At 43.6% G+C, this 12,996-nt stretch overlaps 6 protein-coding genes across 6 annotated transcripts; 4 read left to right on the top strand and 2 right to left on the bottom strand.

Moving 5' to 3' along the window:
• The first annotated feature begins 364 nt into the window (after positions 1 to 364).
• LOC133840481 (heat shock protein 27) lies at positions 365 to 1,360 on the top strand. Its single transcript, XM_062272334.1, has one exon. It carries the CDS (start codon positions 399 to 401, stop codon positions 1,008 to 1,010), a length of 612 nt encoding a protein of 203 aa, XP_062128318.1. The 5' UTR covers positions 365 to 398; the 3' UTR covers positions 1,011 to 1,360.
• A 520-nt stretch (positions 1,361 to 1,880) lies between these two features.
• LOC133840480 (heat shock protein 26) lies at positions 1,881 to 2,731 on the bottom strand. The gene has a single exon (XM_062272333.1). It carries the CDS (start codon positions 2,617 to 2,619, stop codon positions 1,981 to 1,983), a length of 639 nt encoding a protein of 212 aa, XP_062128317.1. The 5' UTR covers positions 2,620 to 2,731; the 3' UTR covers positions 1,881 to 1,980.
• Positions 2,732 to 2,964: 233 nt separating this feature from the next.
• On the bottom strand, positions 2,965 to 5,352 carry LOC133840479 (heat shock protein 67B1). Its single transcript, XM_062272332.1, has one exon. The coding sequence runs from the start codon at positions 5,163 to 5,165 to the stop codon at positions 3,273 to 3,275; it is 1,893 nt and encodes a 630-aa protein (XP_062128316.1). The 5' UTR covers positions 5,166 to 5,352; the 3' UTR covers positions 2,965 to 3,272.
• Positions 5,353 to 8,242: 2,890 nt separating this feature from the next.
• On the top strand, positions 8,243 to 9,070 carry LOC133840832 (heat shock protein 23-like). Its single transcript, XM_062272938.1, has one exon. The coding sequence runs from the start codon at positions 8,369 to 8,371 to the stop codon at positions 8,912 to 8,914; it is 546 nt and encodes a 181-aa protein (XP_062128922.1). The 5' UTR covers positions 8,243 to 8,368; the 3' UTR covers positions 8,915 to 9,070.
• Positions 9,071 to 10,096: 1,026 nt separating this feature from the next.
• On the top strand, positions 10,097 to 11,256 carry LOC133840830 (heat shock protein 27). The gene has a single exon (XM_062272935.1). It carries the CDS (start codon positions 10,209 to 10,211, stop codon positions 10,872 to 10,874), a length of 666 nt encoding a protein of 221 aa, XP_062128919.1. The 5' UTR covers positions 10,097 to 10,208; the 3' UTR covers positions 10,875 to 11,256.
• A 329-nt stretch (positions 11,257 to 11,585) lies between these two features.
• On the top strand, positions 11,586 to 12,399 carry LOC133840831 (heat shock protein 23-like). The gene has a single exon (XM_062272937.1). It carries the CDS (start codon positions 11,723 to 11,725, stop codon positions 12,275 to 12,277), a length of 555 nt encoding a protein of 184 aa, XP_062128921.1. The 5' UTR covers positions 11,586 to 11,722; the 3' UTR covers positions 12,278 to 12,399.
• The last annotated feature ends 597 nt before the right edge of the window (positions 12,400 to 12,996 follow it).

Genomic DNA, 12,996 nt, shown 5'->3' with positions numbered 1-12,996 from the left:
CTCCTTCTAGTTTGTTGCTTCCTTCTCCTTCTGCAATTTTCTCCTCTTCATGTTGCCTTTATATTCTTCTAATATCATCTCCTCATCTCCTCCTGCTTTATTGCTTGTTCCCCGCCTGTTCGCTCCTCATCTTCTCCCTCTCCTACACTCTCCTCGATGACGTCCACTTGACTCGCGTCCAACATTGCGCTTGCATCTTGTTTGGCGACCTTCGCGCATCGAGCAAATGAATCATCAATCCCCTACACATTGCCCATCCGCATCCGACACGAGTCGAGGCCAATTGCTCGTCGTCTTCGTTGTCGTCTCTTGATGATGATCAACGTCGCGTAGGCTATAAAAGCGCTGACGGCGCCGTTGACAATTTTTATAAGCATCTTGAACGCGCGCATCTTGTGATGGCTTTGGTGCGAAGCTCCTCGTATCGTGATCTTGCCCGGGAATTGGATCGTCCGCGTCCGCTCTACCAACCGTCCTACGATTTGTATCCCTATCTCTGGGATGATCCACGCAGCTGGTGGCCCAACACTACTGTTCCCTCCGCTTTAAGCAGTCGGGATTATCTTCGTCCCTTGGATGAGCTGGTGTCACGTCGAATGCGCAATCAATTGATCCAATCCTCGCCCTACGAGTGGTCGTATCCCATGCGATGGGACAACTACTATGCGGGGGAGCGTGTGCATGCGGATGAGAAGGGATTCCGCATCGATATCGATGTGCGTCAATTTCGCCCGCATGAAATTGTTGTGAAGACCAACGATGACTATGTCATGGTCGAGGGTAATCATGGCAAGCGCAACGAAGGCGCCAATGGCTACGTGGAGCGACACTTTGTGCGCAAATATCTTCTGCCCCGCGGCTACAACGCCAACGAGGTCATCTCGGACATCTCCACCGATGGCATTCTGACCATTAAGGCGCCTCCGCCGCCACCAGCCAAGTACTACAGTCCCAGCGAGCGGTTGGTGCGAGTGCATGAGACGGGCAAACTGGCGTTGCCCTGGAAATAGTGCACAGCATCCTCCTTCTCCTCCTCTTTAGACTGCCCCTGATTCAAGGTGAACTATTTTTGGCGCAGCGAAATTAGTTTTAAATAAGCAAAATAAATATGTGTGCAAGCAATGGCGGCAACAACAACGTAATGCGCAATAAACCGTTGCAGCAGGTGCAAGAGTGCAGTGTGACCCTACTAAGTGTGACCGCCGCAAAGCTGTCCTTAAAAAATATACTAGCCGGCTCAAACAATTATACTAAAGCAGACAGCATCCTTTTGCAGCATATACAATTTGATCAACTCAATATACTAATAATAAAAATACAGCGAAAAAGAGAATAAAAAATACTTTACGTATAAATTGACTATTTTTATGCTTTGAATTTGCATGCATGATTTACAAGAACAGCAAATGGCAATTGCTTCAGTAAAATTATAGACACCTCCAAATTGAACTGAAATAACCACAGAAAAATTGTCTTATAATTTTGCTATGAACCTTAGATTTATTGTACATATGTATGTTCGTACAAAAAATGGCAACAAAGTCTCAGCATAAAATCTTGACTGCAAAATTTGTTTGAAAGGAAATACATATTAAATTGTTTCGTTCAAATGTTAAGTCTCATTTTTGTACTCTATTGACTACAACAATTCATTTTTCATGTTATAAAAAGCAACCAGTAAAAGTGTATGTATGTACGTACTTTCATAAGTGATGTACATACATATAATAAACTTATTAACTATTAAAATTTGTTGTTTTTTAATGAAGCTGAAAAAGGAAAATAAAAACCATTAAATTTCGTTACCTATACATTTTTAAATATAAAATACCAAAAGTTTTTGTTTCCCATTTTCCAAATGAATGACCAATTTTTACATATTCGTTTTTAATAGTTTATTTTAAGTCTTTTGCTCAATAAATACAATGGGTATAAAATCACAGGAAATGTGGGGATGAAATTCGTGTGCTATGAGGCATCCTACTTGGTGCCATTGGTGAGCTTCTCCTCAGGCTTCGTCTCCGCGGTATTCGACTTCACATTGAGGTGAGCTGGTCCCACTTGCTGGATTTGAATGTGGCGCGCCTTCGATTTGTCCTGAATGGCGTGTGGCTTTGGCACATTGACAGTGAGCACGCCATCCGAGGACAACGAAGACATCACCTTGTCAGCCTCGTAGCCCTCTGGTAAGGAATAGCGACGCACAAAGTGCCGTGAAATGTAGCCATGATCATCTTCGCGCTCCTCGTGCTTTCCCTCGACCATGATGGAGTTGTTGACCACCTTGACAGTCAGTTCGTTGGGACTGAACTGTGTGACATCCATGCACACCTGGAAGCCATCTTTGCCCACCTGCGACATGGGCATATTCCAGGCATCTCCAGCTCCGTTGGATTGCTTGAGCATGTCGCGCTTTTGACGATTGCCCATCATCATCTTGTTGTTGGCGGGTGATGTGGGGCAGGCAGGATGAGCGCATTGCCAGGGATTCATCAGCAAGGAAGGTGTTGTGGACCACGATTGCAGCTGGCGGGGATGCATGCCCATGCCAAAGTCGTAGACGGGTTGACGTGTGCCCTGGAGGGCGTCCATCAGCGAGAGCATATGAGACATCGACATCTTTTCTAATTTACAGTTTTCACTTCTTTTTAGAATTTCAACTTAGCGATTCGCACTGCGAAAGTTCTGTTTGCACTAACAACTGTTAAACAACTGTAATGGCAGCCGCCTTGGCGTCGGCTTTTTATAGCCCTAAAAGTGCAGCTAGTGCGTGTGTGTGAGTTTGACATTTCTAGAAACATCGCGCCCTTTCTATTGTGAGAGTGGGAGAAACATATGTACATGTCTAACTGCTAGATGCCGGTTTGTATTTGTGTGCGTGTGTGAAAGAGCGCGCGACTGTGAAATAAAGAGCTTTAAAAATGCAACGGCAACACAAACGCAAAAGGGCAAACGACAAACAAATACTCTTTGAATTCTTTATTTACTTGTAAGTTAAGTACATAATGTGCTTAATGTTTACTGAATACTTGTAGTCGTAATTGTTTCACACTTTTGCTGTGTAGGAAATCATAATTTCATATCATAGTTTCTTCTCTTCTCTGCGTTCTCTTGGGAACTCGTGTCTCTTTTAATCTCTCTAATATTCTTGTTGTATTTGCGAATTTGTGGAATTAAACACAAAAAACATTTAGAGCATAAAACGCGCAAATTTCTCTTAATTCTTGTGGTTGTATGTAGTTGTAGTTCTCTTTAATTCAGTCTCTCTTTATTCATTTGGCCTCTTCAGCCTTGCCGCCGGCAGCGACAGCGACAGCAACGGGAACTGTAACTGTGACTGCAGCACCATTCTCATTGTTGGCCTGATTCTTGGCCAGCAATATGGCTGCATCCTCAGCAGCAATTTCCTCGGCACCTTTGACGCTCTTCTCCTCCTTTGGTGGCTCCTCTGCTGCCGCTGTAACCGTTTCTGTTTTGGCTTTCTTGGCGGCTGGCATCTCATCCTCCTCGTCCTGCTGCTGTTGCTGCTCCTCTTTCTTCTCGGCGATGCTTGACTTGCCATTGGCATTGGCATCTTCGGGTTTCGTTTCCTCTGCAGCGCTGCTGCTGCTGCTGCTAACGGCGGCGTCTTCTTTGGCGGCGCTTGCAGCCTCGGCAGAGTCCACTTCCATCAGAGACTCTAACTCTGGTTGCTGCTGCTGTTCGCCGTTGTTGGCACTCGAATTAGAATTGGCAATGGAAGTAGTAGTTGTGGCATTGTTGTTGCTATTGGAAGTTTGCACATCGGGCTCAGTCTCTGTCTCTTTTGTTTTTGCATTTGCAGTTTCTTCTGCAGTCGTAGTCGCAGTCGCAGTGGATGTCTCAGCTGCGTTGGCGTTGGCGTTGACGTCGACGGCAACAGCGGCTGCCGCAGTTGTTTCTACATTGCCATTGCGCTCTTCGGCGCATTTCGAATCGCTGCTCTTCGGCTCGCTGTTGCTAGAGTTGGTGCTGCTCTTCGGCTCGCTGTTGTTGTTATTCGTAGTGTTGTTGACTGCACTCTTCGGCTCACTGCTGGTCGTGTTGCTCTTCGGCTCGCTGTTGTTCGTGACGCTCTTCGGCTCGCTGCTGTTCGTGTTGCTCTTCGGCTCACTGCTGTTCGTGTTGCTCTTCGGCTCACTGTTGTTGTTATTATTCGAGTTGTTGCTCTTCGTCTCGCTGTTGTTGTTGAGAGCAGCCGATGCTGCAGCTGTTTTTGGCGCTGGCTGCGCTTCAACTTCGTTCGTTGCTTTTGGAGTTGCCAACTGCACATCCTTCGGCTGCTGCTGCTGTGGCTGCTGCGACTGCGACGCCGACTGCAGCTGCTGTATGTCGACAATGCGCTCCACGGCTCTCTCTTCACCCAGCTTGGGAGCGGGCGGCGGCGGTGGTGGCGCACGAACAGTGAGAATGCCGTCCGAAGAGAGCGTGGAATGAACGTCGGCCGGATCGAAGCCCTTGGGTAGCAGATATTTGCGTATAAAGTGACGCGAGATGACCCCATGTCCGTCCTCCTTCTCGTCGTGCTGCCCCTCGACGACGATGCAATTGTCGATGGTCTTCACACTGAGCTCGTCGGCAGCGAACTGCTTGACGTTCATGCTCACCTGGAAACCATTCCGATTGACCACCGAGTAGGCAGAGGAAGAAGTTGCTGCTGTTGTCTTGGCTGCTGCTGCTGATGGTGTTGCTGAAGAGGAAGAGCAGGCGGAAGCGGTGGAGGAACTCGAGTTGACCTTGTCGCCCATCTCCTTCTCCAACTCCAGCAGCGACTTATTGCAGCAGACGGTCTTGGCTCCAGCCACACGTCCATAGGGATGATGACGATGTCCCATTCCCATGCCCAATCCCAATCCGCTCTTGATGGGCACCCAGAGCATCGATGTGCCCCCTGCTGGCGGCGAGGAGTGGCCAAGACGTGTGGCAGCCACACGGCGACCCGATGGCGGCGACAGCTGTTGTTGTTGTGCGGCTTGTGTTGAGGTTGCTCCGGCTGATGCGGCCGCCAGCTGCTGCTCCAAGGGATACACACCGAAGCCACCTCCCCCAACCTCATCCATGAGGTCCAGGCCAAGATTGAGATTGCGTTGCAAGTTGAAGTCGTGCAACTCCTCCGCGAGATCGAGTATAAATGGTATTAATGACATTTTCTCTTCTCTTCTCGTTTTCGCTTTTCACTTTATTTGCTGGCTGGGATCTCTGGATGACGCGACACTGGACACTAGACACTGGACTTGGACACTCTATATGGGAGGAAAACACGACGCGTTGCGATGCGTTGCGCTGCGATCCGTTCCGGCTTCTAACTGGATGACGTTTGAGGGCTTATTGCTGAATGCGGCTGCTTTTAAACGGCTGTGCAGCGCTGAATGGAAAACATTTTGTCTGGCTTGGAAAACGTGCCTGGATGAATGGAAGGCAGCAAGCAGCCCAGTATCGTGCTCTCTCTCTCTCCCTCGCACACTCCTATGCAAAGTGATGTGAGGCTGTGGCGAAATAATCATTGTTTATTTGCACAGTTTTTGGGAATTGTCGAAAAATAAAATCAATAGCAGCAAACTGGCGACAATCATGAAATAGGAGCTGAAAACATATACAAAATGTACATACATACATACATACATCACATACATACAAACATTTACACACACTCATGCGATGTTTATTTGCAGACAGCTTTGCTGGCAATTTTCCGGTTGGCAGAACAAAGAAAGTATTCCAGGCAAAAACCGGCAAACTTGACAAACCAACGAAAAAAAAAGAAGAAACCGGCTTCAGCCTCTCGCGACCTACGCCTTTTTGCCCAGACACACACTGAAATTAAACTACAAACACCCATACACACACACTCATACAACATGTACTATTCACACACACACACACACATAAGCTGCTGCTGCTGCGTCGCATGTAAAGTGGCCATGTTGCAGCTGAATTCCCACCGCTCAGCCGGCAAAAACAGCTAAAACAGCTGAGAGCGCCAGCAACAAACAACAACAACAAACCGCGACGTTCAGTGCCGGCAACTACAACAACAGCTGGTTGGCTGCGTCTCTCCAGCGTATGTATGTCTGCATGTGTGTGTGTTTGTGTGTGTGTCTGGAAGGCCGACCGGCAACCGCGACAGCGACAATTTCGCCAATGATAACAATAAGCTGCAGAGCAGGATGGAGATGGCAAAGTCAGCAGCAGCGAAACATGCGCAGTGTTGTCAACCGTTGGATGGCGCTGTAATGTAGACTGCACACATGCATACACGTATGTATGTATATGAGAGCAGCGATTGCAACTGTGTGCAGTCAGCAGCAAAAGCAGCTGTGGGTGAGGCGCTGCCTTGTATGTAAGTATGTATGTATCAAATGGAAGTGCACGTATGTATGTATGGTCATGTGTATGTGTGCAATCAGCGTCCAGACGAGAGGCAGACAATCGTTGTGGAGACTTGGGCAATGGTGCGATTGGAGAGAGGGTTGCAACTTGCAAAACGCAGCAGCAGCAGCAGAAGCAGCGAAGGTGTATGGTAATGAAATTGCACACACACATGCAAGTGCTTACATGCATACACATGTCGATATGTACGTACTTTTGTGTATGTGTTTGTTTGTCATTTGTGGAGAGCATAGTCTGGAAGTGATGAAGCAGAATGAGATTACAAATGTAAGAACTGAGGATTTGAGTGCAGAGTTACATTCCTACATACATATTTTTTTGTGTGCATATATACGAGTATTTATACGAGTATTTATCTACACATGTCAATGAATTGTATTCAACAATAATGCATATGAGCATACATACATACATATATAAACTGTTATGTATTGTGTATACATATGTATATTGGCTGTACACTACGTTGGAAAGCCAGGCTGCAAATGACGCTTAAACGTAAAACGTGCAGAAATACGCTGACATGAATGGTATCTATTAGAAACATTTATAAATGTATGTATGTATGTATATATACATACATAGATACCTACAGACGTGTGTTTATACAGCAATGAGTATGCATGTATATGTATGTACATATGCATAGGTATGTACATATATACATACATACATACCTTCGTACCATCCATAAAGGATTTTCATATTCACAAAGGCAATTAGACAAGAAAATGTGTTGACAATCAGAAAATTAGATCTTCGATTATATTTTTTTTTAAATTCCAAAACTATGCACTTATGTTTATTGACATTTATTAGTTTGGTTACGTTTCTAGCTAGATGAATTAGTAATATTATAAAATACCAATGTTTGAAAATATACTGAACTTGTTAAATACTAAATTTCATGCTCTTTGCTGTGTACTTTATTTTATTTCTTACTTAAAAGTCTTCGAAAGTTATGAAAGTTTTGAAACGCACATTAAATAATGAATTAAATTACAGAATAATCGTCTAAGTACGCAAACAAAACCTGTAAACAAAGCCCGATTATGTCATTTATGTACCTTTGCAACTTAAAACCAGCTGAAGATAGTACATAGCATAAAAGGAAGTTGATATTTAAGGTAAAATCATGAAGTACACATTATTTTCTATGTACGAATGTATGTACTTAGGAAATAATTACTTAAGAGGTGTACAATGTACATACATATGTATATGTATGTATGTATGTACATACACGTAGAATGAATGTCACAGTGGGTCAAGGGTTCATTTCTTTGCCTTGAATTACAGAATTTCTACTTACCTCTTTTGTAAAATTGTATTCTTTGAGTTTTTATGCATTAAATATTTCCGAAGTACATTAAGTGCTTTATTTACTTGAAAATTTCGAAAGAAATGAAAATTAATGCGATTGGCAAAGCATCTTTCAGATAAGTTTATCTGGCAGTTGCCAGAGCCGCGTAGAATATTCTTGCAGTATCTTTTTCAGCTGCTCCTCTCTCTCTCTATCTCTCTCTCTCGCTGTTTCTATTATCATACTCACGATGAGTAATTGTAACTGTAATTTGTGTGCTCATCTGTCGCACTCTCGCTTTCTTTCAGTGCCATGGCGATTGTTGCGTATAAATATTGTACATAATGCAATACATAATATGTATTTATGTACGTTCTTTTCGCATGTACATTTTTCGAGTTGCTTCCAGAACAATTTTCTACGCGAAAACAGAGCCAGAAGTTTCGCTGTCCCTTTGACATCTGCCCCGTCTCGCTCACACGCACGAAAGCTGCCAACGAAGTGGCGAGCTATAAATAGCCGACGATTCGTTTGCTCGGCATCAGTTCGAAACGAAAAGCCGAAGCAACAACAAGTCGCTCGCCAAGGAGTTGGTGTGAAAGAAATAACAAATCAGCAAACATCAATTGAAATACACTTTCTTATTTGGAAAATACCATGGCTGCCAATCTTCCATTGCTGCTCAGCCTGGCTGACGATTTGAATCGCATGTCCGTGGCTCCATTTTATGAGTCACCCTGTTGCTGGCGTCGTCAGCAGCGGAATCCTTATCTTGCACTCGCCGCACATCCTTTGGAGCAACAGCTGAAGCAACTGGACAAACCCGCCGCCTGCAAAGTGGGCAAGGATGGCTTCCAGGTTTGCATGGATGTCGCTCAATTCAAGCCCAGCGAACTCAATGTCAAGGTGGTGGACAACTCGATTGTGGTCGAGGGCAAGCATGAGGAACGCGAGGATGATCATGGCTACATCACCCGGCACTTTGTGCGTCGCTATGCTCTACCGGAAGGCTACGAGCCGGAGAAGGTCGCCTCCACGCTCTCCTCGGACGGAGTGCTCACTGTGAATGTGCCAAAGCCGTTGGCCATCGAGGAGAAGGGCAGCGAGCGCATTGTTCAGATCCAGCAGGTGGGACCAGCTCATCTCAATGTGAAGCACAATGCCAAGGAGCAGATTGAGGAGGCTGACACCAATGACAAGTAAATGGAGCAGGAGGCAACAATATCAAATCATCACCAAGTCATACATCATACTATTAATAATTATAATAATCAAAGTCAATGTCTGTTTTATATACGAAATACATCACGCATTAAAAAATAATACAGTGAGTCATCATAGTATAGCAACACCCATCATTTTAAAAGCATCAAAGAGATTGTAACTGCATTTACTTTTTACGATATAACGAAAATCGTAACGAATTAAAAATTACACTTAGTCAAAAATATTTTAGCACACCTATTATTATTAGTGGCTTACATCAAATAAAACATTTGCATTGTAACTGCATTTACTGTTTACGAAATTATGTTTATATTATATATTATAACTTCATTTATATTATGAAATGATAATAAAAAATATTAAATGGTAATAAAGGACTTTTATTATGCACCCATGAAAAGTGTGCGCAATTACTTTTGCGAGTGACTTTAGCCAGGGCTGCAGCAGTGCAATACAGAAAGTTTTCGGGCAAACACACACACAAAAAGGGTATATACATAAGTATGCATGTGTGTACACATTTTTGCAACTTTTTCATCTGCGAATGCATCAGCAGCGAAATGTTTGCCGCAAAGAGAGCATACAAAAAAAATCAATCCGTGTCTGTGTGTGTTTGCTATGTACCGCACACACACACACACACAGAGAACACATTTGCACTTGGGCAATAAATAAGAATGACACAAAAGGAAAACAATAACAAACCGGCTGGGCAAACAGAGATAGCATGAGTTCAATGCACTTGCATACACTCAACGTCGCGCTCTCTTCCCTATCACTCTCTCTCTCTCTCAGTCGCGGTGACTGCGCTTTGCTCTTGCTTTGATTTAGCACTTTAGCATTTAACACAGCAGTGGCAAAAATGCAAAAGGAAATAATTAAAATAAATAGCTGCTTAAACATTTACAATATATTTTCATACATTCATACATACGTACATACATATGTACATTTGTCGGCATTTGAAAACTTCAAGAAATTGCAAGAACTTTCTCAGTGTGTGAGATCGAGGGAGCGAGCAAACAAACAAAAAGTTTAGCCGTCTCTCACGCACACAGGCAAAAGAAAGAGCACATCGCTGGCAGAGAAGAGCGCAGCAGCAGCAACAAGCGGTCGCCCTTTGGCGTCGGTATAAAAGCGTGCGTCGCCGTCGCCGCCGCCAGAATTGCAAATGAAACGTCGTCGTGAGAATAAGTGCTGTGCAGAAAAAGAAGCGAAGAATTAAAAAAAGTACATAACATAAAAGTAAATTACATTATATACATACAAGATGTCGATTGTTCCACTGTTGAGCTTAGCACGCGATCTCGAGAGCGCCTACAGCGACTGGGATCATATGCTGGACGATGACTTCGGCTTCGGAGTACACGCGCACGAACTGTTCCACCGTCCACGCCTGATGATGCCACACCATGTGGCCCATCGTCGTCGTCCCCATTTCATGCCCTACGAGCGCAGTCATCATCATCAGCTGGTGCCAGCATCGCGTCGTCGTCCATCCGGCGGCCAAAACGCTCTCTTGCCCATCATTGGTAAGGATGGCTTCCAGGTGTGCATGGATGTGGCTCAGTTCAAGCCCAGCGAACTCAGCGTCAAGGTTGTGGACAAAACGGTGATTGTCGAGGGCAAGCATGAGGAGCGCGAGGATGGCCACGGCATGATCCAGCGTCATTTTGTGCGCAAGTATACGCTGCCCAAGGAGTACGATGGCAACGAGGTCGTCTCCACTGTCTCCTCGGATGGTGTGCTCACGTTGAAGGCGCCGCCGCCACAAGACAAGGAGCAGGCGAAGCAGGAGCGCATTGTGCAAATTCAGCAAACTGGTCCGGCTCACTTGAGTGTTAAGGCGCCAGAGGGCGCCACCAGTGCTGTGGCTGCTGATGGCAAAGGAAAGGCCGAGAACGGAGCGAGCGAGAAGATGGAGACCGGCAAGTAGGCGAGATTGAGAGAACGAGATGGCAAAGCGAGTTTAAGATGGCGGGCAATAGGAAACGAAATGCAGGGCTGCTCGCAGGAGAGTTCAAGACTAAAAAACACAAACACACACACACACGCATACAATGGCAACACTTGAACATCGCATAAAGAGAATATTCATCACAGCACATTGGTGTAATAGCATTAAGCAATTTTAAAGCCACATTTAAGATTCACTTTTTAACCAGTGTGCTTAGGCCTAAGAATGTGTATTTTGAAAATACGATCACATGTGTATTATTTTAAATATGTAAAACAACACGGAAATTTAATTGTATTTGTATGTCATTTGCATTTATACTGTGAGAATCCAATAAAGCTACAAGTAGAACTAAATCAAATCTGATATCACTTCCAAAAAAATACTTTTTCAGCGACAGATTTGCATACAATACAGATTTGCATATTTATGTATGTATGTGTGTACATTTTGCATCCGCATAAACAAATGCATTAAATTTTGTTTGCAGCATTTTTACACACATGCATATAAAATCACTCTCTTAAGTTTCTCGAACCCTCTAGAAAGCTCTCTATGTTTCTCGCTCTTCATTGCTAAAACTCTGTCTCTTTCTAACTTGAATGCGATGTTTTCGATACATCGCAGTAGGCTCTCGATATTTCTAGAAGAGAGCGCGCTGTGGTATAAAAGCAGCTCTGTCGCTCGTTGTTGATTCAGTTGAAAAACTAATCTCGTCAGAGTCAGTCGAATTAATTCGTCGTGCGCAAAAAGTAGAATTTCGAAAATTCAGTTTTCTTTTAAAGTTACATTTTTATTTTGACCAATAAAAAAAAATAATAAAAAATATGTCGCTGTGGAAAATGTACAATCCTTATTGCATCGCGTATCCAGAACTAAGCATGCCTCGCATGCATCAAAGCAATCGCCACAGCAAGCGGGCCAGAGGCGTCTTGAAGCACTTCAACGGAGCAGATGGAGCAGCTGGCGATGGTTGGCTTGATTTGCCGTTAGACGTTCAGCTGGGCAAAGATGCCTTCCAGGTCTGCATGGATGTGAGTCAGTTCACTCCCAACGAACTCACTGTCAAGGTGGTGGACAACTCCATTGTCGTCGAAGCCAAGCATGAGGAGCGTGAGGATGATCATGGCTACATCTCACGGCACATTGTGCGTCGCTATTCCTTGCCGGAGGGCTACGAGGCGGACAAGGTGGTGTCCTCGCTCTCCTCGGACGGAGTGCTCACTGTACGTGCACCCAAGCCGCAGGCAATCGAGTCCAAGGAGCGTGTGGTGCAGATTCAGCAGGTTGGACCGGCTCATCTGAATGTGAAGCACAACGTTTGCAACAACGATGCATCGGAGAAGCCAAAGGAGAATCTCCCAGCTACCAAGACTGCCTAAACTAGTCATACAATAATTCCTCATTGTCAAAAATAGTATTAAAACCAAGACATTAATTAATGTTATAGTATAAACAAAAGGCTGTTAACAAATAAAACCTCAGTTCAAAGACAATTAAATAACCAAGTACTTTTTTCTGATAAATATAAATTAATAAAAGGTACAAAAAAAATAATTAATAATAATTAATAATTAAAAGAAAAATAATAAAAAAAATTTAATTTTAAAATTTAATTTAATTGACAAATAAAAAAAAAATAAATAAAAATTGAAAAAAAAAAATACAATATAAAACAACTTACATTCGAGTGTTCTCGACTGTCAGATACCCACTAACCATTTGAAATAAAAGCAATAGTTCCGTATTATTCCTAAAATATACCAAATCATTATACCACAGAAATAATAAAAATATGGCAAATGCTATTTTAGGTATATTCATAAAGTATGACATTCAAAATATACCATACAGTGCTAAATATACCAGACTGTCAGCCTCAGAATCTAAGACCCGCAATTAGTAGGCGTTTTCACCATACAAAAGTTTTTCTTTCTTATACATTTTTTATCTGATCGCAACCAAACTTTCAGGAATCATAAAGAATATAGTTATTATTGCACCAAAATTCGGCAAATGTGAAACAAACTTGATATGCCTGCAAAAACATAACAATTACTGTCGATCAAAAGTTATAGCTCTATTTCTTTTAGTCTCTCAG

The sequence above is a fragment of the Drosophila sulfurigaster genome, chromosome 3 (genome assembly GCF_023558435.1).
Source record: "Drosophila sulfurigaster albostrigata strain 15112-1811.04 chromosome 3, ASM2355843v2, whole genome shotgun sequence".
Classification (NCBI taxonomy): Eukaryota; Metazoa; Arthropoda; class Insecta; order Diptera; family Drosophilidae; genus Drosophila; species Drosophila sulfurigaster.
This window is presented reverse-complemented; position numbering and strand designations above follow the sequence as displayed.

Excerpts from the sequence above, each read along its gene's own strand:
- LOC133840479 (XM_062272332.1), bottom strand. The coding sequence starts at position 5,165 with ATGTCATTAATACCATTTATACTCGATCTCGCGGAGGAGTTGCACGAC.
- LOC133840481 (XM_062272334.1), top strand. The coding sequence starts at position 399 with ATGGCTTTGGTGCGAAGCTCCTCGTATCGTGATCTTGCCCGGGAATTG.
- LOC133840831 (XM_062272937.1), top strand. The coding sequence starts at position 11,723 with ATGTCGCTGTGGAAAATGTACAATCCTTATTGCATCGCGTATCCAGAA.
- LOC133840830 (XM_062272935.1), top strand. The coding sequence starts at position 10,209 with ATGTCGATTGTTCCACTGTTGAGCTTAGCACGCGATCTCGAGAGCGCC.
- LOC133840832 (XM_062272938.1), top strand. The coding sequence starts at position 8,369 with ATGGCTGCCAATCTTCCATTGCTGCTCAGCCTGGCTGACGATTTGAAT.
- LOC133840480 (XM_062272333.1), bottom strand. The coding sequence starts at position 2,619 with ATGTCGATGTCTCATATGCTCTCGCTGATGGACGCCCTCCAGGGCACA.